We start from the raw sequence: 26,963 nt of genomic DNA on the forward strand, positions 1-26,963 counted from the left end.
GATGGATGGATGGATGGATGGATGGATGGATGGATGGATGGATGGATGGATGGATGGATGGATGGATGGATGGATGGATGGATGGATGGATGGATAGCTGGTTGGTTGGGTGACAAGACAGCAGGACGGATGGTTGGTAGGATGGACGATTGGTTGGTTGATTGGATGAATGGGTGGGTGGGGGGATGGATGAAAGGATGATGGATAGCAGGATGGATGGATGTCCATCCTGCTATACTATCCATCCTATGTTTGGATGGATAGTATGAATGTTCTATCCATCCAAACATTCCTACGAATGTTTGGATGGATGGACAGTTGGCAAGATGGATGGATGAATGGATGTTTGGATGGATGAATGTTTGGGTAAATGGTTGGTTGGGTAGATGGGTGGATGGTTGGTTGGTTGATTGGTGGGTTGGATAGATGGCTGGACAGATGGACGGACCGACTGGATGTGATTTTTTTTTTTACTGGACATTGTTCTTCATGTGCCTCACTGCTCGCTTTTGGCTCTCTGCGCCCGCAGTACCACGCGTTCTGTGTTCCTGACCGTGTCTTTTCCTGACCTCAGGCATCACCCCAGCCCGACTGCCGGCTCCGTTACAGCAGCCTCCTCCGCGAGCACCGTTCAGGGTAAGCCATCACTCCGCCGCATCAAGGGCCGCATCCACCGGAGCAAGAGCCTGGACAGCATCGACCTCCTTGACTCCAACGTGAGTAAACTGACTGACACGTCGACATTATCTATTAATGAACTATATCGATCGCCTCCAGGCGCTCTAATGTATGACCAAAATGTACAGACCTGCAGACAAAGATTAAATTAATTTCTCACGGCTGGAGGCGCTCAGTGCTGACACAGCCATCTTGAAATAATACGCCACCTAAACAAAGTTGCACAAATCTTAACCCTGTCATTGGGTCACAAAGAAAGCACAACTATTAACTGTTATTTTTTGCAAATGATGTATATACTTATATAGCTGGATGTTGCGAAAGCTTTTGATGGGTTTGTTTTGTGGTTTTGTTGGAACAAATGCTATGAGTTTGCTGACTTTTATTGCGTAGATTTGCTCATTTTTCTCTTTATAATTGTTGTTTAAGGAAGTCAGCTCTATGCAGAAAAATGTGTTTGAAAAACAGTGAAGTCGACCCATTATGCAAAATTTATATTTTGGACGTTATATTACACGTCCATTTCAGTATAATTCAAAATTCAAAAATATTTTATTCCTCCCAAAGGGAAAAAAATTTAATTAAACTACTCTGGGTCTAAACTGCTTATAAAAACAGCCCAAGCGCTTTAAAAAATACAGTTGTTTTTTGGCAATAAGTTAATGTTTTTTGGTATTTTGAAAATGTTTCAAAGTCTGTTTATTGTTAAGTTACATTTGAGGGGCACTCCACCGGCCGTTACCTAGCAACCCCAGCCCAGCCCAGCCCGTCGCCTAGCAACCCAAACAGAATTCCAGCAGGTTTCATCAGTTGGTTTTATTTATATTTTAGAAATTACATAATCAGCCAGACTTAAGTATAAATGACTCATATTCTGTTTTTTTGTTGTTTTTTTTTAAATGTATTTAAGTAGAAATGACTGAAATAACTAATTCAGGCATAAGAAAGACACATTTCTAAATCACTTTATAAAACCAGTCCCCACAGTTAAGGTCATAATTATTCATACCTCTTGTAGATTTAGATTTCTGTTTGTTTCTGAAAGAAAATGAGACGGGTACTGTATCTGCGAAAAAATGCTAAGTAACCACATGAAAGTAGTATTAAAACTTAAAATATTTGAAATTATTCATTCCAATTTCAGCAATAAGAGGAGAAATCCTTATTGGGATTACAATCAGACCTTTCCTATAGCTGCTGAGCAGCTTTTTGCACGGCTCCACTGTTTGCCATCACCTTAATCTTTAACTCTCTTCAAAGATTCTCTATTAGAGTCAAGTCTGGACTTTGGGCCACTTTGGAGCATGACTATTTTCCCAATTAGAAGAAACGGATCGGTCAAATTAAGCGACTACTCTAGATATAAGTCTGAATGGAGAGTGAATACTTTTTGGACTTAAATGTTTGTATGTTTGAAAAGTGCAAACCGCTTCCAGTGACGAGATATTTTGCATATTCTTTTGTGTTGCACATGTCACAGCAGATTCTGTTAATAGAAAATAACATAAGAAGAAGAAATCAGATTTTCCACCAACAGTTTGTGTATGTGTCAGTTCATGAAGACTCAAAAGACACGTCAAAATAATGTTATTCAGTTACAAGTAAAGAGTATGTTGCAGTATAACATATTTTGGAAGAAAAAAGTTTTGCTAAAAGTTATGAAAGAATAAATGTAGCTTATTACTAAAATCTGAGTTTCTGCCAATAGAAACTGCATGTGGGTTTAAAAGCACTGAGAGCCCTGTAAGAATTAATGAACTCTTAAAATTACCAGAATATTTCAGAGAAAAATCTGATGTGATCTACCAGTAAACTATAAAACTGGGTCTGTCAGCAGGATAGTAATTCAGAACATAACCTCAAATCCAAACAGAAGTAGCTCCCCAGAGGCAAAATAGAGAGATTGAGGAAAAGTTCAATGGTTGAATTGTAATCAAATAAAAGGTTGGATTTTTAGGTATTTTTAAGCATGAGATTATAGCGCTGCAATATAAAAAAAAGTAAGACTTTTTACACATCTTTATCAGGGATTTAGGTGAAACACATCAAAAGATTATGAAATTCAGCGGCTAAAATGATGCCAAATGTATTAGAGTGATTACTGTTTGGAATTACCGTAGTCTGCAGCTGCTGATAAAATTAATAGTGGATCTCATTTCCAACATGCACACACAACGCACAGGTTTTAAATAAAGACCGGATTTCCAAGATTTGAACTCAAGAGGTGGAAATTGGAAAGTGCACAGATTAAGAGCACAGATTATCAGCTGTGATGTGCAGAAATCGAAGCGGATCCAGACTCTGGTTGCACCTTGCTGTGGACCGAAGGACCTCCTCCTCTGGGGAGTTTTATCGTGTTGACACTTCAGCTATGACCTGACTGTGAATTCAGCTCTATCTTTTCCATCTCATTAAAAGGATACAACAAAAGCCCCGAGCCGGATGAATTATTGATACAGGAATCGTTCGGCATTAGTGATATGGGCTTTTTGAGAGCGTGAGAGTTTTTTAATGCTCCCAGGGTGCACGCATTAAATTTTCATCGTTTCTTTTGCTGCTTTGCAGTTTAATAAAACTGCTTAAAGAAGATTTTATGTGTTAAAAACATTAAGGAGCTTCAGCTGCATTTCCAGCGACTCTGGGGCAAAAAGAAAAAATTTAATCCAAACTCATTAGTGTGGAAAACCTTTATATCTTTTGAAGACTATTTTCGTCTTTTGAATAAGGTAACAGATTCATTTTAACCTTAAATTTTTAAAGGTGACCTGTTATGCTTCCTTGAACAGGTTATGATAGAGCTATGGCCTATACAAAACATATTCACCACATTTTTACACAAAATCATTCTTGGATAATGAGATTTTAGTCTGATCAGTTCTGCTTATTTTGAGCTTCTTTCAGAATGAGCTGTTTTAGGGCCTCCTGTCACTTTTAAGTCCAAATAAGATGCTAATCAATGTTTACACTCGCAAACAGATGCACAATTATACAAACGTACATTTTTGAAAAGCATAAGTTGAGCCTCTAGGACAACCAACAAGGATTCGCATTGCAAAAACACAGTCTTACTTTGTATTTTCAGCTGCACCACTAGTTTCTATTTTCATTTTTATTTAGTGTTTTTGACATTTTGTTTCAATTGAAACATTTTAGTACACTTGACATAATTCAAAATTATTCTACAACTATATATATCTTTGAAAAGCATAAGTGGAGCATCCTGTGCAGCAAACAAGAATGCAGCAAGTGGTTTCTGAATAGTAAGTCAACAACAGATCACTTGTCGTCTGTTGCTGCCTTTGTACAGCATATTTACAGCGATAAAACCAGCTGAACAAACGTGCTGGAGTGTTGCTGGGGTTGCTAGGTGATAGGCTGGGCTTCGCTGGGGTTGCTAGGTAACAGGCAATGCCTGCTGATTTGTGACGTTACATTCGGATGGTTTTTGAATGTGACTTCTCATTTTCTAGACACCATAATACATCAACGTATTGGTAAAAAATTTACTCTGTGGTGTTTTGAAGCTCTTGGTCTGTTTTTAGAAGTAGTAGAAACCCAAATGGAAGAACACAAACATGTAAAATATGGATTTTAAATAATAGATTCCCTTTAAAAAGCCTCTCCCTGTTTACCTGTCCATGTGATTGTGAGTATTTGTTAACCGAGGAGAAACACAGATGTGGATTTTGAAGCTGAGGAAAGATTTGAGCTTTATAATCGTTTTGGACTCCTCATGATCTTTGCAGATCATGTATTTTATGTATGATCTAAAGGATGACCTTCTCTGAAACCACGCAATCTTGTTGCGATGTTTTTAATTTGCTTTACTTTACCTACACAGATGTGCATATTAATGATTCTACATGCACTAATGAGCTCCATATTAAGGATGCAGAGCATTATACTATGTAATAATAACAGACTTAATGGCCCCCCGCCTCATTAACATGGTAGACACGGCCTCCATTTTTCACTTTTTAATTTGTCTGACCAAGAAATAATTTCCTATCCATTTTAAATTGGTTCAGGGACCCTATCAGATATTGGTCTTGTGTTGTTCCTTTGCACAGTAATATTTCAACTTCCATTAGATTACCTGTGGAAAACTGTTTGCAGGTTAAATATGGCTGCAGCTTCACTCATGATAATGATTTTAACTGCAAAGTTGCCACTGTTGATAAAATGTTTCACCAACTTCATCAACAAGATGCATTAACTTTCATTCTTTGCTTTTATTAGAAAATAATAGAAAAATAATACATGGACATTTTTTATTTGTTGTTCTTTTGTCTAAAATATTGTTAAACTGTCCAAAGATTAGTCTTGTGTGGAGTTTGTGTAAGTGGGTTTTTCCTGGGTTTTTCCCATCACAGTTTGAGAATATGTGTGCTTTGGGTTGATGTGACATTAAGGCCGTGTACAAACATAGCTTGATCTTTATAAAAAGAGAAAACAAAACAAAAATCTCCACCACAGCATCTAAAAAAATAATACAAGGGATTGATTTCAGAAAAGTTTTTATCCACCTGTATAAACACAAATCCATCAATTATTCTGTCGATTACTCGATTAATCAGATTATTTTTTAAAAACTGGCTTATTCTGCTGATTTTTCATTGAGGCCTTTTTGTACAATAATAGAAACATTAAAAGATGCAAATGAACAAATAATTAAATTCCTATTTTAAAAATTAACATTTTATTTGCTAAAATGGAAGAACATTACATTTCTATCCATGCAGTATTGATTATTTTTGGATTAACCAAATAATAAATGGATAACAAAAGGTGCTTAATATTTTTTACAGAATTTGAACTGGGTAAAACTGAAAAGCTTCTTGAGGATTATTGGGTAAAACATATTTAATGACAAAGTTTTTTTCTTATCTTAAATGCAAAAAGGTATTATTTTTTTTTACAGTTTTTACAGTTTTTTTTTTTTTTTTACAGTTTTTGCCATTTACTGAAAGAGTTACTCTTTCAGGAAATGGCTTTTTATTTGAGTCTGTATATTTCAGTTAACAATTAATCACTAAATTAGTTGATGGGTATTTCAATAATCGATTAATCGTTATCAATTGCAATTAATCCGATTAATCATTTCATCCGTAGGTTTAACTTTTATAATTATTGAGATTTGGCCATGAAACATGAATTCTGAATTTAGCAGAAGCCTCAAAACCAATATCAACTTGATTGTGATCAGTCCTAAAAATCGGCGGATTAAAGTGAAAACATTTGGATTATTCTGATTTACCTTCTGTCTGTGTATGGATATCCGTATGAGATCATCTCCTATTGGGCAAATCCAGCCCCTAGTCAAGTCATTTCATTTCTGTGAACTGCGTGATGGATACATTTTTTGTGGCTGTGGTGGAACAGCTGATTGACTGACTTACATCTCTAAAGTCATGTCACAAATGTGAAAACATCACATCACTGAGATACAAGCAGCACGCAGTCCAGATCGACAAAACATATCTCATATTGGGTTACACTTTATTTGAAGGGTGAGCATCAGACTGACATGACATAAACATGAAGGAGTCTTCATGAACGTTTACGGCTACTGTCGTAAAGTGTCATTTGGTAAATAATGACACTTTTGATGTAAAGTTGCACTAAAGGTTGCATTAAAAATCTGTTAAAAGTGTCAGGGCAGCATTATTCAGTAAATAATGCAGCTTTTAAAACAAAGATACTTAAAAAGTTGCATTAAGTGTCAATTAAGTGTCAACTTTCCATTAACTGAGTAAATAACGTAATTTGTAATGCAAAGTTGTGTTAAATGCTGCATTAAAAGTCCATTAAATGTGTCAACTTTGCATTATTTAGTAAATACTGCAACTTTTAATGCTCGGTTGAGTGTCAACTTTGTCTTAGATGGTAAATAATTCAATTTTTAATGCAAAACTTAATTAAAACTTGCATTAAAAGTAAGTTATAAGTAAATAATGCAACTTTAATACAAAATTGCACTAAAAGTTAAAAGTCAATTAAAAGTCTCAACTTTGCATTACTTGGTAAATAATGACATTCAATGCAAAGTTTCATTAAAAATTGCATTAAAAATCTTTTAAAAAGTGTCAACTTAAAATTATTTGGTAAATAATTACATTTTTAATGCAAAGTTCCATTAAAACTTGCGTTGAAAGTCCATTAAAATGGACAGTTTGCATTAAAGGTGTCATTATTTATCGAGTGACACTTCATGACAACAGCCATAAACTTTCATGAATCTCCTTCATATACCAGGTTTATGACTGTATCATGTCGGTATTATGCACAAATAAAGTGTTGCCCACATTTGAAATGTAAAATTTTAATTCTCGTTGCGCTTGATTTTATTTTGATATCTCAAATTCAGGGGGACTGAATTCACAAGCACTCCACACTTCTCACATTTTCATTATAAATAATAAAGCAGGCTCTCTTTCTCACAGTTTAGTCTTCACATCCCATTCTGCTTTGCGAGTCTTCAGTAAGTGACTGAACAAACTGTGCTCATTTGTTTTTACGGCCTGCCACTCAGAGGATGCCTCAAGCAGCTCTAGACGCCATGATCTCTGCAGGAATCCAGAGTTCAGATGCAGACTTCTGCCTTTTCCACTCTTTCCCCTCTTCCCTCTCTCGCTCTCTCTCCATAAATATATATATTTTTTGTCCAGGCAGCGTGTGCACTGGAAGAAAACTTGCTGACTTGCCCAAACTCAAATGCAGCTGATGGAAGTAACGGTCCGCCTTACAGTGAGTGATGAGCCTGCAAGATGCTGAGCTGAGGAGCGCTTTCCATTGCATTCGACTGAAATGTCACAACAGACACGATGCTAGCTGGATGACGAGGTTGTCTGTTTTAGCGCACAGCTGAAGCTAGCGTATGAATTCACGTCCGCAGCTATCATTGCTCATCACTGTAGAGCTAAATAATCAATAGTGGTTAAGACTTTGTTTAGATCGATTGCTTTTTTTTTTTTTGATTGCTTTACTCTCCGGGTTGTCCGGGGAGGACGTTTGGCGCAGGGCCGACTCCTGCTGTCATTTGTGTTGGCAAACGTTGCACTTGTTCACAGAAAGCTTGAATCAAATTTTAGTGCTAAGGCTGCAGAAAGCCCCTCGGAGATAAAGCGTGGCGGTGGTGGTGGTTAATAACAGCCTTCAGCGTAGCCAAAGCCTTTGTTTGTCACAGGAGCTATTATTCTGGGTTTATTGACAACACTCCATCTCATTTTAAAGATGCTGCATTTACAGTATGTTGTTTATTTATTTATATAGCTTTAGAGAGATACAGTGATCTCTCTGTTTATCACATGAAGAGCGCCATTCACTTCTGGAATTTTATGTACTTAAAATTTATCTGCTCTGAAAATACAAACCCACTGCTCTGTGGTCTGTGTTTCAGATGTTACTTTTTTTTTTTGTAAAACTTTCGCTAATTTTAACTGACACGAATTCAGCATGGAAAAGATTTCCAACGTTTCCAAATCCAAAATTAGGAAAATCCAATCAATGACAATGTAAAATGCGATAAACACGTGATCAGTATAAATATTTAACACGTTTGATAGAATATTCAATAATTTCACTGAACTCCAATCCAGAACCGCACAGCATTCTGGAGAATGTAGGCAGAGGAGAGACTTTGCTGCTTTAATTTAGTTTAACTTAGTGTTACGACTGACTCAAGGTCATAACAAAAACGGAAGACCATGCCGTGGCTAAAGTGCATACAAATGAATATTTATTAACAAAAACAACAATGGATTGTGGATATCAGTGTCAGTGGTGTAATGCAAATGCTTGGATGTGTTGTATGAGTGGATATGGAAGTGTTGAGGTGCCAAAACTAAGACAAACTCAAAAGTGCAAAAGGAGGGGAGCTGAGGCCTGGCAACAAAACCTCACAAGCGTCAAGCGGCATAGTGGACGCTGAAGACGACCCAGAAGACGGAGACAGCCAGGTTCAAGTACTCTGCACTCCAAATGAACAAATCAGCATCACCTGTAAAGGGGAGGACAAGACCTGCAACCCATCAGGCCCACAAGGCCCAGGGCTGTAACACTTAGCTTAATTTAATTTAATTAATAAAATATTTTTGAATCGAATTGAATGGAATTTGAACTCACTCACTCTTTGCTTATCTAGCAACAACCTGTTGCGTAACTTGCGCAGCAGCAGTTTCAGGTTTTGCCACTGTGCCTCATAAAATAAAAAACTGCAGCATAGAGTAAAATCTGGATAAAACTGGAAATGTCACTTCACCGGTTGGGCTGTATTTCATATATTTAAAACAAAAAACTAATCAGTAATTATCAATATATATACTGATATGACGTTTATATTGTGATGCGTCCATGCAGCATTCTCCCCTAACAAACAGATGTTGAAGGCAAAATAAATAAGCAGAGTAACTTTTCTTGTACTTTCTGTTATCTACTAAAAGTCTTGCTTTCGCTCACTTTCTCGTAGCCTGAATGAACAACGGACAAGTTCTGACATGATTCCTTTAAAATACGCTCTTACGTCATTGGTTTATTCACTCATCTGCCTCTAATTAGAAAAAAGGAAAGAAAGAAAGAAGAAAAATGGCCTTTATTCAGAGGTTTGGATTTTTCGTCTGCTTTTAGAAGGTTTGAAATAAATGTTAGTAACTGGGTCTTTTGGTAATGAAAAAATACATAAAAAGAAGGCTTTTTTTATTACAAAAACCATAATAAAAAAAAAGTCCAAATAATTAGAAAACTATGCTAAATCTGAATAAAGTAGAAGAATATAACCTTAGTTGCCCCACAAAGGATAAATTCAGGTTATTACAGCATCAGGCATATAGTTCACACAAAAAGTGTTAATTTAATATAAACAAGATTAACAATAACAACAATAGTAATAATGTTCTGTTCAATATTTGTGCACTTATTGGAATACAAATATTGTATTCACAATCTTTCAAATGTGCATAATGTGCATGTGTTGAACTTAAAAAGCACAACAGACTATTTTACAATATAGAATATTAGTGCAGAAAAAAAATTGTTTAAAGTGTAAATCATAAGAGTTAATCCAGAAGAACTAAATCTTTAAAAGGACATTGAACGTCCATCAAGTTACCTTGACCTAGAAGAATTCAGGTATGGTGCGTTCACTGACAGAAAAAAGATTATATTTTTCAGATTCAAAAGAGCAAATCAAGATTAATTTATGATTTTGGTCACAAGCGAAACGCTTAAGGTATTTGTGAATTCAGAGATTCCTATGTTTTATCCTTTAAGGGGTTAAAAATTAAAATCTGCTTAAAGAAAGAGCTTCTTTTTGTTAGCTTGATGTCATTTGAGGTGGTTTTTTTGGTGTGTTTTCTTGATTTTCAGACACACAGTATCTACTGCATGTACTGCTCCCTCAGCTGATTTTAAAAATGTTACAGTAATGTTTGCTGCAGAGGGTTCCACCAGGTGAGCTGCAGAGAAAGCTTCAACTGTATCAGCAGGAGCAGCGGCGGCCATAAGCCAAGATGAAAAGCACAATTAAATTAATTACTCCATAACGGATGAGGATCAGTCACCAGCTGGGTCTGAGGTTTGCACTGGTCAGAGTCTTAATCCCTTATTAGTTCTGCTCGCCCTGTTCCACTTTTCAAATCTTATTCTTGGCTGCAGTCTTCCGCGGACAGAGGCACTCCCCTCTAACTACCACAAGCGCCACAAAAAAGGGTGAAAAAAGCCCTGGCGTAAGCACTTATCCGCTGCTCAGTGTTGGAAAGTGCTGCAGATGCATTTACAGAGAGAGCAACTGCAGCTGAATTAACCAATCTGCATATTCAGAGGGCCTGTTATCAGGGGAGGTTGTTCCTGTGCGATGGAGGGCCGTACCTGAGCGGGGCACACCGAGGCAGGGGCAGGGGCGGCGCGGCGCGGCGCGGATGGGTGCAGGAGATTTATCACCAGCGGCCCCGCAGGACGGGGAGGCGCTGTGATTGGAGCGGCTGATTTCCTCTAAGTGAGACAAGTCTGTTATGTAACTACAGTCGATTGGATGATTTTTTTTTTTTTTGTCCTTTAGGTGATAAGCAGTGGAGGCTTGGTTGGATTTCAGGGAAGGTTTTACACAATAGCTGCGTTTCCATTTCAAACGTGCACAAATTTTGTCCGTGTTCTGCTAAAAAAAAACAAAAAAAAACGTGATTTTGCTGTTGCTGTGTTTCCATTAAATAAGAAATTAAATCAAAATTCATGTTGATGAGAGAAGACATTGAAAATCATGGCAAACATCTACATGAGATATATTACAGGGGTGGGCAGAGTATCCAAAAATTGTACTCAAGTAAGAGTACTTCAACTTTTACTAAAGTAAAAGTAGCCATCCAAGAAATTACTCGAGTAAAAAGTATTTGGTAAAAAGTCTACTCAACTACTGAGTAACTGATCAAATTATATCAGATTGGTATTAGATGATTCAAGATTTTAATCATCTAATTCAAATCTTGACTTTTCTCTAATGTATTCTTTTTAAACTCAGAAGTACATGGAGCTTTTTTTTTTAAACTCAGAAGTACCTTCAGCTTTGCTTATAGCTAAGCAATTTTAACAACAGAAAATCATACAAATGTTAAAATGTTGTTACAAACTAAAAAAAAGTAAAGTATAACCTTAAATCATTGTATAGTTATTAAGAGCTACTAAAAAGTGAAAACTGAAATGGCTCCATGCATGATTTCTTTTATGATCTGCCCGTGGGTATTACGTTTTTTTGCATTACACACTTACAAGGCGGAAGAAAAAGTAGTTCCCATCAGCCTGGTCTCATTTGGGCAAGATCTCAATAATTTAGCTACTTTCTAATGTGCTGTTGTTAAACTACATTATCTCAAATAACTTCAGTATTGAAGGTATTCATACTTTCATCTGAGAATCGATCTTAAAGCTTATAGCTTTTGTATCAATATTTCAGTATCAATCTGCACATCACTAGTTTGAAGTTTTGCGAAATACATCTATTTTGATACGGCTTCATCCTAACACTTTTGAAATTGAAATTTATTTTTATAATTTCAATTTTCACAATTCTATGGTTGATGGAAACTCATGAAGTGCAGCAGATCATGCGTGACGTTTCTGAGGGTTGCATCGCAGATGTTGAGTGCATTTCTTGAAGCAAGGTCCATGTGTTCACCGATCTGACATATGGCAGGTCACTGTAGGCCGTTGTGCACAGACTGTATTTAAAAGCATTATGTCACACACCGTGTACCAATATGTTGACCCTGTAGAAGTCCTGTCTGACTTTGTTCTCCTATTTTCTCATGAAAAAAAGCAAGAAAAACCTGAAATAAATGGGGAAAATAATCTGATAAATGCACAAATACTATTGTTTTCAGACCATTTTCAAGCAATGTGGCTTAATAATTTAAGTTTTCTCTCTCAAAAACCAAAACTATAATTTAGTAAAAAAAATAAAATAAAAAAAACAACACTGGAACTGGAAGAGGCTTTACATATCCAAAAAACAACACAATCAAAACAGTAAATAAAATGGAAATACAAAACAACTAACAACCAATTAATAATTGCAAGAGAATTAACTTTTTCCAATTTTGTCTCATCACAGCAACAAACTTCAAAGTACTTAATTGGGATTGTGAAAGACAAACACAGAATTATTTATTAAGCTTCTTAAACTGGGACCTGAGTCTGAATTTCTTCCAATAAACTGGAGTGACAATAAATATCCTGAATAATTGTGAAGTGAAATGAAAACCCCCTCCTTCTACAATCACAGACAAGTGTTTGGTTGTTGGTTTACCATCCAGAAACCATTTGCTGCATTGTAGTTGGTTGTATAGGAGGCTCCACTTCTGCTTTTCAAAGATGTATGGTTGTATGATTGCACATGTGTTTGTTTGTTTGTTTGTTCCAAACTGTCAAACTGTGGAAAAGTTCAAGGAAACTGAATACTTGTGTAGATCTGTCATGATAACAAATTTTGCTGGACGACAATTTGTCACAGAAATTATCGCGATAAACGATAATGTTGTTTTGAGCAAGTTTGTCCTCTCAAAGTTCATTAAAATTTAATTATGTAAAATACACGAAACACTGGAACTAGAAAATAAAACACAACCAAAACAATAAATAAAATGGAAATAACAGCCACTTACAACCAAAGCCATAAATAAAAACCTTCAAAATAATATTAATCTTCAGGAATGAAATAATTGTTCTCATTTTAGTTTATTAATCGCTTATTGTGACAGACTTAAACTTATGTAACATCTATTCTGCACCGGTGTTTCTCATTTTCTTCCTTTGTTTTCATCTGTACGTGAAGCATAGTACTGATTATTAGACAATTTGTCAGGAAAAATTAACTCTACATAACATTGTCAGTCAGCATGTTTCCATTGTAGTTCTCAGTAACTCATGAAAATCAAATTGTTCAGGCCGTCAGGGATTCATTCGCTGACGGGGGAGCATTTAAAGAAAATGACTCGTGCGTTTGAATTGCTCTTAAGGTTGAGCTTGTGTAGCTCATCAACAGAAAAATCACCTCCAGGGAGAGGACTTAAACCAAGATAAATCCCAACAACTCTATTGACTTTCCTCTGTGATTTATAGCAGGAGGAGAGACCTGTATGCTACGTACCAGCCACAGCTGCGGATTACTGTAAACGTGGCAGTAAACCAGCATGTCATAGCATATGGGTCTATTTATACTGCAACAGCAATCTTTTTCATGATAATCCTCCCTTATTTGTATGGAAAGCTGAATGTTCATGTTATTTTTTCACATTTGAGCCGCTGAGCGGGAGGTCAAGTGAAGGACGTCCAGCAGGGTGACGTAATGTTGTCAGGAACCAAGATGGTGGTCAAGCATGAAGAATGAATCGACTGGGATTGTTGCGCTAAAACCGGTTAATCAATCCTGAGGTTCGTCCCTCACAGCTGTGAAGCCTCTGTGGATTTTAATAGATGTTGGATGATTATCACAGATTCATATTTGTTGTTTGTATTTGAGTATATACCATGTTTAAGATTTAAAAGGTGAAAAAAACTAAATAATCTTACCTTTAAAGAATAAATCTTTTAAAGCAGTAGTTCAAGATTATAAACAGTGGATGTCTCACTATTTTATGCTCTGAATGCGTAAAATTAGGCATAATCTTCATATGATATAAATCCAGATTAGTTGTTAAAAGTAGCACAGTCCAAGTGGTACCAACACCAAAATTGATTTCTACTGTCTTAAAACAACTAAAAAATATGCTTATTGATTGCCCTCTTCCCCCTCCGTCCCCTCCCCCATACAGTCCTTCTTGTCTTTTTGTTATGTTATATTATTGTAAATGTATTTTACATTAGGTATTTCTCATTGTTTGAATTTTGCTTTATCGTGAACCAATTTTGTCCTGTCAGTTAGTAATTGTGATGTTACTAAAAAAATAATAATAATAATCCAAAATAAAGTATTCTGAAAAGAAAAAAAAAGAAAGCTAAAAAATGTCGCAACTTTTTATTCAAATGCTTTCTACCAACTTTAAAACCATTGTCATATCTACAATGGAAGCTTATTTGCAAAGAAGTCAGTAAAAATTTGCACTGGAAATTAAGATAGGAAGCTGTGCACCGTCAATATTATCATTATTATTATTATTTATTATATGTTTTCAGTGTAAATATAACAAAAATTAATCTCCACTGAAACTACTGTAATATTTTTGCTTCTTTTATTATTTTACTTTTGTATCAAACAGTAGCTCTTACCAGAAACCTCTACATTTCACCTTAAATGTGTTTCATTCAGGAAGATTAATGGTGGTGCACCGACTCCAACCTCAATTTCCGGTGTAAATCATCGTCTAACGATTTTATCACAAAATATTAGGTCCACTGAAACCATTGTAATATTTCTGTCTTTTAGTAGATCTTTACTTTTAAATTAGACAGTTGCTTTTGTCAGAAACGTCAACATGTTTCACCTTAAATATGTTTCATTCAGGAAGATTATTGGTGGTGCACCAACCCCACCTCAGTTTCTGGTGCAAATCTTTGTCTGTAATTATTAATATTATTATATGTTGAAAGCATAACAACAACAAAAATATTAGGTCCACTGAAGCTGCTGTGATGTTTTACTTTTTGTAGCGCTTTACTTTCTATATTACACTGAAACATGTAAATTTTTCACTTTTAATATGTTTCATTCAGGAAGATTATTGGTGGTGTACTGACTCCAACTTCAATTTCTGTTGTAAATAATCATCAGGAACAGTTTAACATTTAATTAAATGATGCTGAAATTAGCCAGTATGGTGTTTTGGGAACTGGAGTTGTTTTAAGGTGTTAGTAGTTCACTTTGTTTTTGTCCCCTTCTTTATTAGCTGTTAGCTTTAGCTTCTAGAACCAACAAATCAGAACTTACAACAAAATATTAAGATATTACCTGTTTGTAACCTTTTAAACAAAACAATCCTGAATGGTCGCTATAAGATATAATCTTATCAGAATGTTATAACTAAAAAAAAAAGGGTTATATCCTTTTATATTAAACAAAAACAGAGGAAACAATTTAAGGAAGGAAGGAAGGAGTGTTGGCTCTGTCTGTGCATTGAAAAGTGCATTAGCGGTGCAGCCTGCCGTGTTGCTGCGTCGAGGCCCTGGGAGGGACCATATGCTTGTTTAGGCTCAGGAGCATCCCTTCCCTGCGAACACACACCCAACTTTTTGTCCTCTCCCCCCTCATCAACACACAGAATATCATCTGCCAGCTGGAGCTCAAATTTGGCAGACTGGCTCTTCTCACGACTGCATTAGCGCCACCATGAGTGATTTCCTTCACAGATTTCCCGCTGCAGGGCTTCGCCTCTGTCAGGCCCGACATGAATAAGACGTGTTCAGCTGAAGTCCTGCAGAGGGCAGAGTTTAACTACCAAAACGTTCAGAACCACAGGGAATCAAAACATTGTAATGGGGTTCTCTACAAACAGAGAAGAGGGGCTGAATCTGCTCTGACATGGAGAAATCAGATTAATTTTGAATGAGTTGACAGGAGAATTTAAATGCAGGATTTTTTTGGAAATGTTGGATTGAGTTGAATTTTATACCACTGGCGCAAACATGTTTAATTAAGTTTAACATCCAGTATTTGTTTTGGAGATCCAGCACTGCTGACTGGTCAGTAAATGTGAACTGCATTTTGTTTTTGTACTTGTTTTTTCTCATTATAGTTAACAGTAAGCCAACCTGTGCATGTGATAAAACATTAATTTCTAATTAAGTTGAGAGGGGAAGAGAAGATTCATTGTGTTGTCTGGCTTGTTTGCGCAGTGCGGTAAATTACCCCAGGGTGATTTTTCTTCCTTCTTTCTTCCTGTCTCTGTTACCTCCCCATCTGCCGGCCTCCCCCATGCTCCTTTTATTTTGGGTCCAAAGGGACCCTCTGATCCGAGACCACCAAGGCCTGAAATTGCCTCACTCGCATCCGGAGCTGAGCTCTCCATAAATAGATAACCTTTTGTGGAATAATTTGAAGGCCTTGTTTGAAGGTCTTGTTTTTCAGGATTATGGCAACCTCATTATTTAAGTTTATGTGGTAATTTACAAGATGGGTCACGTTATGCCTGAGTTTGCAATTTATTTTTTTGCTATTCAGGAAATGAAACTAATTTGCTGCTTTCAGTTTCAGGTGGGCGACTGCAAAGTTGTAGTTTGATTGATCAGAAATCGACTGCTTTCAAAGGTTTCATTCTCATTTCATTTTTATATTTTATTTAATTCACTCAGTGATAAATATGTATAGTTAAAGTAACAACTAAAATAATTCATGAATGAAAACGAGCAGGAAGAAGTGTAAACTTATAATCTTCACAGAAAGAGAAAATTAGAAATTCAACTCAGAAAACTATTTGTATTACAAAACAAAATACAAACACCACATTTCATCAAAATGGTTTTTAAATTTCTTTTAAATACAGGAATACATTTAGATTGCTGTACCTTCATGAACTGACACCTTTAACTGAAAAGCATCTTTTGATCGTCGCCATTTTGAATCTACATTTTTTGAAAATATCACTTCCTTTTAAATTATATTAGCGTTCTCTTTCTGCAAATCTGTTTTGAATATGATGTAGTAAGAAAAAAAATGTATGCGCTTTGTATATACATTTAACATATTGTACTGTATCAGTTCATGAAGTTTAAATAAGTTTAACTATTTAAATGTTGGGCTCGTGTGATTTCTGTATCCATTTCCACTCTAACTACTCTCTTCTGTAGATTAAAATTTTTATGTTTTTGTGTTTTTAACAAGTACCACACTTTCACACAATATATGAGATACAGAAAAATCAGTGAGCTATATAAAATATACAAGGCCTTTTTGTTTAGTAATTGCTTTACCTTACTTAAAACAGACATTTCTTTGTATATTTTAACTTTTTATGTGATTAATGTAAGATTCAGAGCAAATGAGAACACAAAAAACTGAATTCATTTAGATTTTTTACATTTCTAACAAGTAATTGTGCATTAGCACTGTTTTATTTACTATTTTTGTAAAAAAGGAAATAGTTTTGTATATCTTAACTTTTTATGATTCATTTAATATTCAGAATGAACGAGAACATCAAAAAACTTAATTTCTTTTGCTTTTTATATCTTCTCAGACAAGTAATTGTGCATCAGCACATTTTTTTTACTGATAGAATACATCATAAACTTCATTTTACCAATATTTTAGGACAATCTGTTACTATCAAACCATTTTTTAATGTTTGTAAATTAATTTCTGCTCTGCTTCATTATCAGCACTGCAATCAGAACAGGATATATATATTTTTTCTTCTAAATTATTTACCTTTCCGGTCAAAACATTGCATTAACTGATTGGAATTGTTCATCTTTATTATGCTTTCCTTTTCTGTGTTAAAAATACTTATGTGATTGCTTCTCTGCTGCTGGAGCCAAGTCACTTGATCCAGGCAGGATTTGGATGTTGTTCGGTCATGTGATCTGCAGGCCTGATGTGTCCGAGCGCTCAGCTGTTGGTGGGAAAAAAGAGAGAGAGATTATGGGTTCATTTAGGGGATTCTGGGAAAAAAATGTATTATTTTCCTTTTACACAGTAATTGAAGCTTTGTGCTTTGTCTGTAAAAATGTTTGTGTTTACAGCATAAACAGGTGCTTATCTCAGTTCTCTGCTTTTGATTATATTGCCATTTTATGAAACGCCAGACTGGAGTATACGACTGTTGGCGAATTCATTTTGAGTCACAGTTACACTGCAAAAACACAAGTATTGTTGTTTCTAGAACAAATACCTGAGTGCACTTCAAACGAGACAAAGCTAAATTATAAGTAACTTTTCAGTAAGATGTAGAAGTTTAAGTTAATAATTCCTTAATATTGATGAAAAAATTTTCCTGCCAGATTATTTCCCTTATATGGGAAAAATGTCTTGTAATTAGTGAAATAATCTAACAGTGGAACTAGAACTTTTTCATCAATATTAAGGAATTATTTTCTTGAAAAATATTTTCAAGTTGGTTTTGTCTTACTTAAGTGTACTAGACCAAAAATACTTGGTAAGATTTTGTGTTTTTACAGAGCATGAATGGAAAAATATTTTGTACTGGATAATTTCTTGGGTTAAACTGCAAAATTGCTGCCTTATAAAGATAAATCCAACAAGGGTGAAATTTGAATGTTATATTGATTTTCTTCATAAACCACCATCTGAAATGCTGTAAACACTTTAATTTGTCGAGGTTGCCTCTTACCCTTTGACCTTTGAAGATAGGTACCACCTAGTTGCCAGGGGTAGCTAAGCTAACATAAGACATCAGAGCTGTATGCATCAGTATTATAATAAATGAAACAGATTTGGGTGAAAGATGAGCTGTATCTTATTTTGTAACATTGATGCTAATACTGGAGCATATCTTACGATTTTGAAGTTGTTGTCCGACCGGAACCAGCATATTAGCAACTTAAAACTCATTATTGTTCGCTATGGTTGTTGTTTTTCTTCCTGCTTGCGCGTATCAGGACGCAGAATAGTGACGTTTGTCGAGAATCAATTATATTCAGGTCGAATGAACGCGACCTGGACGTTCAGACTCAGGTCACATTTGGAAAGATCAGTTATGTATCGGATATACAAGTGGGTCGCATAAAAAAAAAAAAAATCCAATCTATGTTGTTCAGACTGTCATGAAAAGATCAGATACAGGTCCTATTAAGGTGAAAATATCGGAATTGGGTCACTTCAAGCTGCAGTGTGAACGTAACCTCCGCGAGCACTGACCACTTCTTTTTTTTTGGCAAAACATTGAGCACGCTCACTGTGTGACCTTATTACGCCCACTACTGCGCATGCGGGACACTTTCAGGTCGTTTGCAGAGTCTATGGTTTGCGTTTCACAGTGGACATAAATTATTTTGGAGTACTGTAATTTGCCGACAGATGGCGTAAAGAAATTTGTTTCACATCAGTTCGAAAGGAAAAATAAATTGATTCATCAATACAAAAATAAAGGGTATTACATCTATAATTCAGAGGAGGGTAGAGTGACCAAAAAATTTACTCTGGTAGCGATACATCAATATGTTTTCACTCAAGTAAAAGTAAAAAGTAGCCATTCAAGGAATTACTCAAGTAAGAGTAAAAAAATATTTGGTAAAATGTCAACTCAGGTGCATAGTAACTGATCGTATTATTGATCATTTAATATGTAAAAATCACCCTATCAGACGAATCATATTATAAAATCAAGTGGAAATGTTGGCATTTTAATGATGAAACTGACAATAATCAGGCAAAATGAAATTTTCCAAATCAATATTTTTTTCAATAACAAAAACTGCAGGTCTGTGTCTGATAAATTTTTGGTTAAAACATGTTTGTTTTTCATACAGTGGCGTTACATCATAATAAAATTACTCAAGTAAAAATAAAAAGTACATTGTCATAAAAATACTCCTAAAAGTAATTTTTTTTCAAAAAAGTTACTCATGTAAATGTAACTAATTACTCCCAACTCTATAATTTTAGCATGTTTTAGTTTTATAAGCCAGTAGTGATGATTTTTACCGTTCTTATTTATTTCAATTAAAAAAATGTTTCCCCAATTTCAGTTTTTGTTATTTTGCTAGTTTTAGTTAACAATAACAACCTTGCTGCTGACTTTAAAAGCTTTGTTTTTTGTTAGACGCTGAGATTTCTTTAAGTTCAGCTGTACTTTTTAATCACGTGGCTTTGCAAAGCCTCTTGCTCTCTTTTCTGAGCTCTGAGTGTGTTGTCATGTCACCGCGGCGACCTCGCCTGCTGGAGGTCAGGGAGGTTGATGGAGGACAACACAGTAATCACAGAAATATGAGACTTTGAACAGTGGACAGCTAAATCCATTACAGGATTACACCGGGCAACAACTGAGGAAGCATAATGTTTTCTGGTGTCATCTTGCAGCTATGTTGCAGAAATATGTCTCGCACTAAAGTTGGAGGAAATAAATTGTTTCTCCCATGATCCTCCAGATGCATGTTCGGTATATTCTGTGGCACTGCATGGGCGCAGTCAGTAACGCTCATAGACAGCATGCCAACCTTTGCTTAGTCGGCTGTTTTTTCCGACCTGCGCAGTCGAGAGGTGACTCACTCTCTGTCAGGGGCAACGCACTGTAAAACCCGACCTGCTGTGAATTTCTAATTTGCCTTTCCACTCGTGTGATTTGTTCCTGCAGTTTTACTCCAATTTGGATCCATGCGGTGTTCCTTAAAAGTGCTGATGGGAAAAAGGAAGCTGCATTTTTCTTCTTCGTGGCATGTGAAACTCCCTCTGTGCTGTTGAAGGCAGTGATGCAAACACCACCGTAGCAGTGACAGAGGGTGTTTCAAGGGCTTCAAGAGAAATACATAAAGAGAGCTTAGGGCCCCACAGATAGCAGCAAAAAATCATGTTTATGTGCTTTTAGGAAGGTTATACAACCTGATTAATGTTTGGTCTTGTGGAAATGCTTCAAAAATTGAGTTGCTTGAGGTAATGATTGTCATCATCTGGTCATCTTTAATGTTTAATTGTAAATTTTATAAGGTAAATTGTAGAGAAAGAGGTGCAAGTACTGTGGGTTTATAATAACGTTCACCCTCTTACAAACTTCTTCTGTTTTTTGCTTTTATGTCACACTTAAAGGTGCAGTATTTAACTTTTATAAAATATATTTTTTTCCATATTTGTTGAAACTACCACTACGTGGTGATGGTATAAGACAGATAACCTGTGAAAAAAATCAAGCTCTTCTGCCTTCTCACGGTTCTAACTAAAAACAACCAATCAGAGTTAGGAGGCGGGTCTTATCGCTGTCAGTCACTATCTGTGTGGTGCTACGCTGCAGCCAGCAGAGTCTGTTGTGAATGCTAAGACTTGTTAGCATGTCATCTACGATGACAGTAGATAAATTTTAAGTTGTTTCTTTGCTTCTAGCAAGTACTTGAGGTTGATTGACAGCACTAAGACCCACCTCCTGAAGTAGAGATCGATCGATCTGGTCACACATTATCTGTTTTGTGACGCATTGCAGGTGCGTGTCTGCTGACACTTTTTGTGACAAATTTTGTAGTTTTGGTTAAAACATGTTTGTTCTTCATTTCACATTGGGTAAAGTATCCAGATATTTTCTCAAGTAAGACTAGAAATACTTCAACATATTTTTACTCAGGTAAAAGTAAAAGGTAACCATCCAAGGAATTACTCAAGTAAGAGTAAAAAAGTATTTGGTAAAAAAAAGAGTACTCAGCTAATGAGTAACTAATCATTTAATATTTAAAAATTACCTCATCAGATGGACCAAAATATAAAGTTATGTGGAAATTCAAAATGAAAATAATTCACTTAAATAACATAGTTACAACATCATGCAAAATAAACTTTTATTAATCAGTTTCTTTCAATATAAAATTGATTAAATTTTAACAAAAACTGCAGATATCTGTTTGGTGAAGCGAAGTCACAGTAGGTAGAGTATCAAGATATTTTACTCAAGTAAGAGTAGCAATGCCTCATAATACAATTACTAAAGTAAAAGTAAAAAATGCTCCTCAGTTACAGTTACTCAAGTAAATTTAACAAGTTACTGCCAAACTCTGTGATATAATAAGGGTTGGGGGCAGTCTTGTTGTATAAAAGTGACAAAAACGCAAAAACAAAATGAATCTGGAATCGATCCAGTATATTTTTACATTACTCTCCCCTCCTTTGAGCTTTATTTAAATGCACACCCTCCACAGCTGCTGTTCATCATTCTTTGTTTTTCCCCAGGATATTTCTGCCTGCCCTTGTTTATCTAATTCTCATGACCTTGGTCATCTCACACTCTTCCATTCAAGATGCCGCCGGTCCCCTTGCGTCCTCCTCCCGATCCTCCAGCGGACTTTGCTCTAATGTCCTAACGTCAGCAACCTTAGCGCTCCTTCAGCATTACATTCAGGCCCTCTTTCTTCTTCTGGGCTCATTAGTGCCACAGGTAGAGTTGACAAGAACGGTCACACAGTCTCAGAGTGATAAAATACAGCCCAACACAAGAAGAAGAAGCTGCTGCAAAGAATTTGCCAGATCTGGAAAATCCATCACCAAATAATAATAATGATTAAAAAAAAAACAACTATCATGCACGAGAGAGTCTAGAGAGTGAGGTTTGGTGCATTGCACAATTTACATTATACTGTATATTGATTAAATCTGTGCGCCCCTTGGGACGGGGTATTGAGCATCGTGACTGTGGGCTGGATTCTAATTCTATCCTCTGAATTTTAAATTACCTTCTGCAGCATGTCATTACTTCTTGAGTAATGTACCTCAGCTTTCTGTATAAAAGAAGTTCACATTCGCTAAAAATGATGTTGATACTGAATCCTTTATCATTTGTTTTGCATGTGGAATGTGCTTTGCATCAGTTATGTTTTTTACAGACACACAAGTGCAGATAAAATAAAGATAATGCTTTCAAAGATGTATAGTTTTAAAATGAATATTAAAGCTTTCTAACCATTAACTTCATGTTTTTAAGCCAATAACAACTTATTTTCTGTTTTTATAGTATTTTATAATAATAATAATAATCTATCCGATCATCAAATAAAGCTTTACTGCAGCGTCGTAAAGTGATGACATCCCTTCGGTTTCCTCCAATTTCTTTCAACTATTAAACTTTAACTAATGGTATTATGAAAACACCATGGTGCATAATTGTAAAATGGAAGAAAAAATATACTTGGATTTAGAAGTTTTGTATTAATGAAATGTAGAAGAAGGTGAAACTGAGTCAAAATTTTTCAGAATCACCGTTTGCTGCAAGTCTTTTGTGTTCACATACTGTTAATAATTAATTGATGTTAATGCACTGACTGATAACTAGGATCAATTGGGTTGTATGTATGATTGAATTTAAATTATTTTTTGTAAATATTTGTTGTGAATTGGCGCTATGTAAATAAACTGAACTGAATTGTGTCTCCACCAGCTTTAAACATCAAGACATTTTATTTTTGACTCAATAATGTGGCACATTGTGAAATAATTATTGCATTGCCATCGGAAGGTTTTGTGTCTGACTTTGACTTCCCTGCCTATCATATGCTGTTATACTCTTGGGCAAGGCCATTTATGAATATGGATATTTAGTGTAGGAATGTATGTGCAGCTGGCTGAATGAAAATAACAACAAATTGAATGGTCAGTATTACTTCAAAGAGGCTAGGTTAACTTTTCAAGTCTTGCCACAAATACTCATTTGGATTTAATTTTGGACATTAACTAGGCCTTTGTAAAGAAAATCTTATCTTTTCTAATCTATTCCAGGTCTGGTTGTATGCTGAGGTTTGTTATTCCGGTTGAAGATAAACATTTTGTTTTTATATTTAAGTAAGAGTTGCACTACTTTTTTTGATGTTGTAAAAGTAAAAAAGTAGCAGTCCAAGAAATTACTCAAGCAAGACTAAAAAAAGCATTTGATAAAGTAACTACTGAGCAACTAATCATACCATCTAATTTAATATTTTTAAGTGATGTCATTAGACAGACAAAAATGTATAAAATTAGATGCACATCCAGGTATTTTAGAGACTATAATGAAATCAATTAATACAAATAAATAACAAATTCAACCAGAAATATTCATTTTTTCAATATAAAAGTAAATTTGGTTTTTAAGGACGAAAATGACAATAATTCACATAAGTAACGAAAACAACAAATCAGGCAAAATAAATTTTTCTAAACCAGTTTCTTTCAATAAAAAAATTATGAAACTTTAACAAAACTCCAGGTGTGTTTCTGTGTCTGGTGAATTTTTGGTTAAAACATTCAATGGGTAGAGAATCAAGAAATTTTACTTGAGTAAAAGTAGCAATATTTCTTAATAAAATGACTCAAGTAAAAATAGTCTTAATTTTTTCCAAAAAGTAAATGTAATTGAGTAAATGAAACTAGTTTACTGCCCTTATCTGCTCATAACATACTGTCAAAACTTGGTGACAGTTTTAACAAATATGTAAAAAAGAAAACCACATATTTAATAAAAGTTACATACTGCAGCTTTAAGAGTAATGAGTCCATTCTGTCTGTATGAAATATTCCTTATTAATAGATCTATTGGAATCGATGACATAATGAACAGCCGGTTCCATTCCTCCTTCCATATTGGGAGCGGAGATCATCCATAGATCATTTTTCCTCCATTGTTTTTGTTCTCTCGGTGGAATGGCGCTCCGTGCCGCTGCTTCTGCTGCTGTGGACATCCTACAATCCTCCGCCTGCTGCATCCCTTCCCTGCTCTCTCCCCCGCGAACAAACGGGAATGGTTTCTTCCGAGCCAGCCCGTCACTGTCACCGCGGCGGAGAAGGCAGCCGAAACGCGAGCGCGGAGCGGGGGGGTGGAGTGGAGAAGGAAGGCTTCATCCACTGCCTGCCATTGCAGTGCGGCGGCTGCTGCTGCTCTGGAGACCCTTTCCTCCTCTGTGAGACCTCCACAAGCACGCCGCGGACACCATTGCAGTTCCGAAGGTGAATGTTTTTTTTTTGTTTGTTTTTATGGGTTTCACGGTACCTTTCGGGGCGAGCTGGAGCTATTCCCCTTCCTCCCACCTTCCTTCCCTCCGGGTACAACAAGCGGGCGATAACGGTCCATAGCAAGCCGAGGTAACTTAGGCTCGCGGCTAACTAACTGCATCCGCGCGCTAGCGACCGTTATCCCTCAGTGAAATCACCACCACCAGCAGCAGCAACAACAACAACAACAACCCTCCCTCGGCTGTTTTTAGCTTCGAGCTTCCACGAGGGGGTCATGTTAAGACATAACCTCCCCCTCATCCCTGCTGTCATCGCCCGGACTGGCTGTTAAAGTAAAAGCGCGTCCAGGTACCGTTAGCGACAGGGAGCTAGCCTAGCCTTCTAGAACAAAATGTCGGCCAGTTAGGGGCTTGATTTATCCCAAGGAGGGTTGTATAAAAGAGGGGGCAAGAAAATGTATTAGGAGTCGGTGAGAGTGGGAACATGGAGTCAGTCAGCTGCTGGAAAAGGGGCTTGCTTCGTGTTTCAGCGTTGAACGGAAGGTGATGCGGTTGCTCACCTTGTTCCGTTATTCAAAACCAATGTGGTTGTTTTGGTTAAGCTAACTATCTTTAATGTGGCATGACTTTCTGGGACATTTCATATCTAATGTCACGTCAGCTTCATGTGGGCTACTGTCACCGTTTGGCTTACCAAGGACAGCTCATTTCCGATATGATGGAAACATTAGCCAGCTGTTATCACCTGTGGAATGCTAACATTGCTAATCTTAGTGATATGATATTTTGTCACTTTGACAGTTAGTCATAGTTATATCATTAGTCATAACTGGTAATTGTGGCTAGAACTACTGTCTGCAAACCCCTCAAATGAAAATATTAACATTTAAACGTTTAATTTATTGTTTTGCCACACTTATTGTTATTTTATAGTTATCAAAGCCATTTAAATTTTTTGTGTCCACACTAACGTTTAGTCCAATAGTTCTAGCAGATCATTTATGATACAAGAGGACAAGTGTATAGCTGAGCCATAAATTATTCATGTGCCTGTTATATTTAGATGGAAAATATTTTTTATTCAACCAAGAATTTTGGTGGTTAAAATTAGGCCAGCATGTCTCAGAAGATAATAAAACCAAGTAAAAGGACTATCATTTTTGAGGAAAATTAGTTTTTATTTACAAAGTCAAGTTGAAATGTATACTCCACTCAGTCATCATTAGAATAAGAAGGATGTGATTTTGATTCAAGCTTCCTCTCTTCCAACTATTTTGTTGTCCGTGGTGAAGACTTCTCATTTGGATTTAAAATTATTTCCATTCAACCAGAAGTTTGTGACAGGAAATGAGACAAGCAGCTCTCAAGAGATGAAACCATTTTAAAACCGCATCAGTTTTGATCATTTTTTAATTTAGTTTTTAAGAAAGAATGGCACATAAGAAACCATTTATACACTTCCAAATGAACATCTTTATTGGCATTGGAGAAACCAAACTTTTTTTGTAATTGCTGATCAACTTTTTAAATGTTTGCACTCGTATTTTCAGGATTTATTTATGGTGATAAACTCCAGGCCTTTGAAGTTGGAAGGCCTCTTTGCCATCACCTTAATCTTTAGCTCCCTTCACAGTTTCAAGCCAGATCCCTGTCTGGGCCATCCAAATAATTATTACCTCCTGTTTAAAGAAATATTGTTGAAGTTCATACAACATTTTAGATTTAAAACTGCCAGGAGGTTTGAACAACTTTGAGCTCAACTGTAGATTGATTTAGAAATTGTCCTACTTAGCTGTGGGTGGTTTGTGCTAGCACTATAATGTAACACTCTATAGAAAGAGAAATTATAGATATTAAAACTTTAGACTTAACAACAAAGTGAATTGGTGCAAAACCAATAAGTAGCAAAAGTTAGACGGTTTCTTAAATTACAGCGAAAATGCCATTGGAATTTTAAGTTGTGCATTATTGCAGTGCCAAAGAGCTGTTTTCATGCAGAATTTGGTTAAATAATATATTTTAGTCTTATATATTACCTGACTGCATGCCTGTAATTTATTTGACCAGTTGAAAGGTATTTTGCTGCTCTTAATGTCAACAACTGATGGAAATTTTACAGAGATGGTAGAAATTTTGGATAATGAAAGGGACAGTTTGATGAAACGGCACAAAAACCAATCAAGAAGACATGAGCACAACTTTCTTCTTCACAAAATATTAACAAAAGTGGAGTA

At 35.9% G+C, this 26,963-nt stretch overlaps 1 protein-coding gene across 9 annotated transcripts in view; it reads left to right on the forward strand.

The window, feature by feature from the left end:
- The window catches only part of tjp1b (tight junction protein 1b), a 105,756-nt gene that overhangs the window by 32,800 nt on the left and 45,993 nt on the right, over positions 1 to 26,963 (forward strand). For 7 of the 9 annotated variants that reach the window (XM_008411994.1, XM_008411996.1, XM_008411997.1 and 4 more), the window contains one exon: positions 575 to 716. In XM_008411994.1, coding sequence (XP_008410216.1) covers positions 575 to 716 — 142 coding nt within the window. Of the gene's footprint in view, positions 1 to 574; positions 717 to 24,602; positions 24,725 to 24,758; positions 25,079 to 26,963 lie in introns of those variants that run through there. The other 2 variants (XM_017305202.1, XM_008412002.2) reach the window with 2 other exon arrangements.

This window comes from Poecilia reticulata, linkage group LG6 (assembly GCF_000633615.1).
Source record: "Poecilia reticulata strain Guanapo linkage group LG6, Guppy_female_1.0+MT, whole genome shotgun sequence".
NCBI lineage: Eukaryota > Metazoa > Chordata > Actinopteri > Cyprinodontiformes > Poeciliidae > Poecilia > Poecilia reticulata.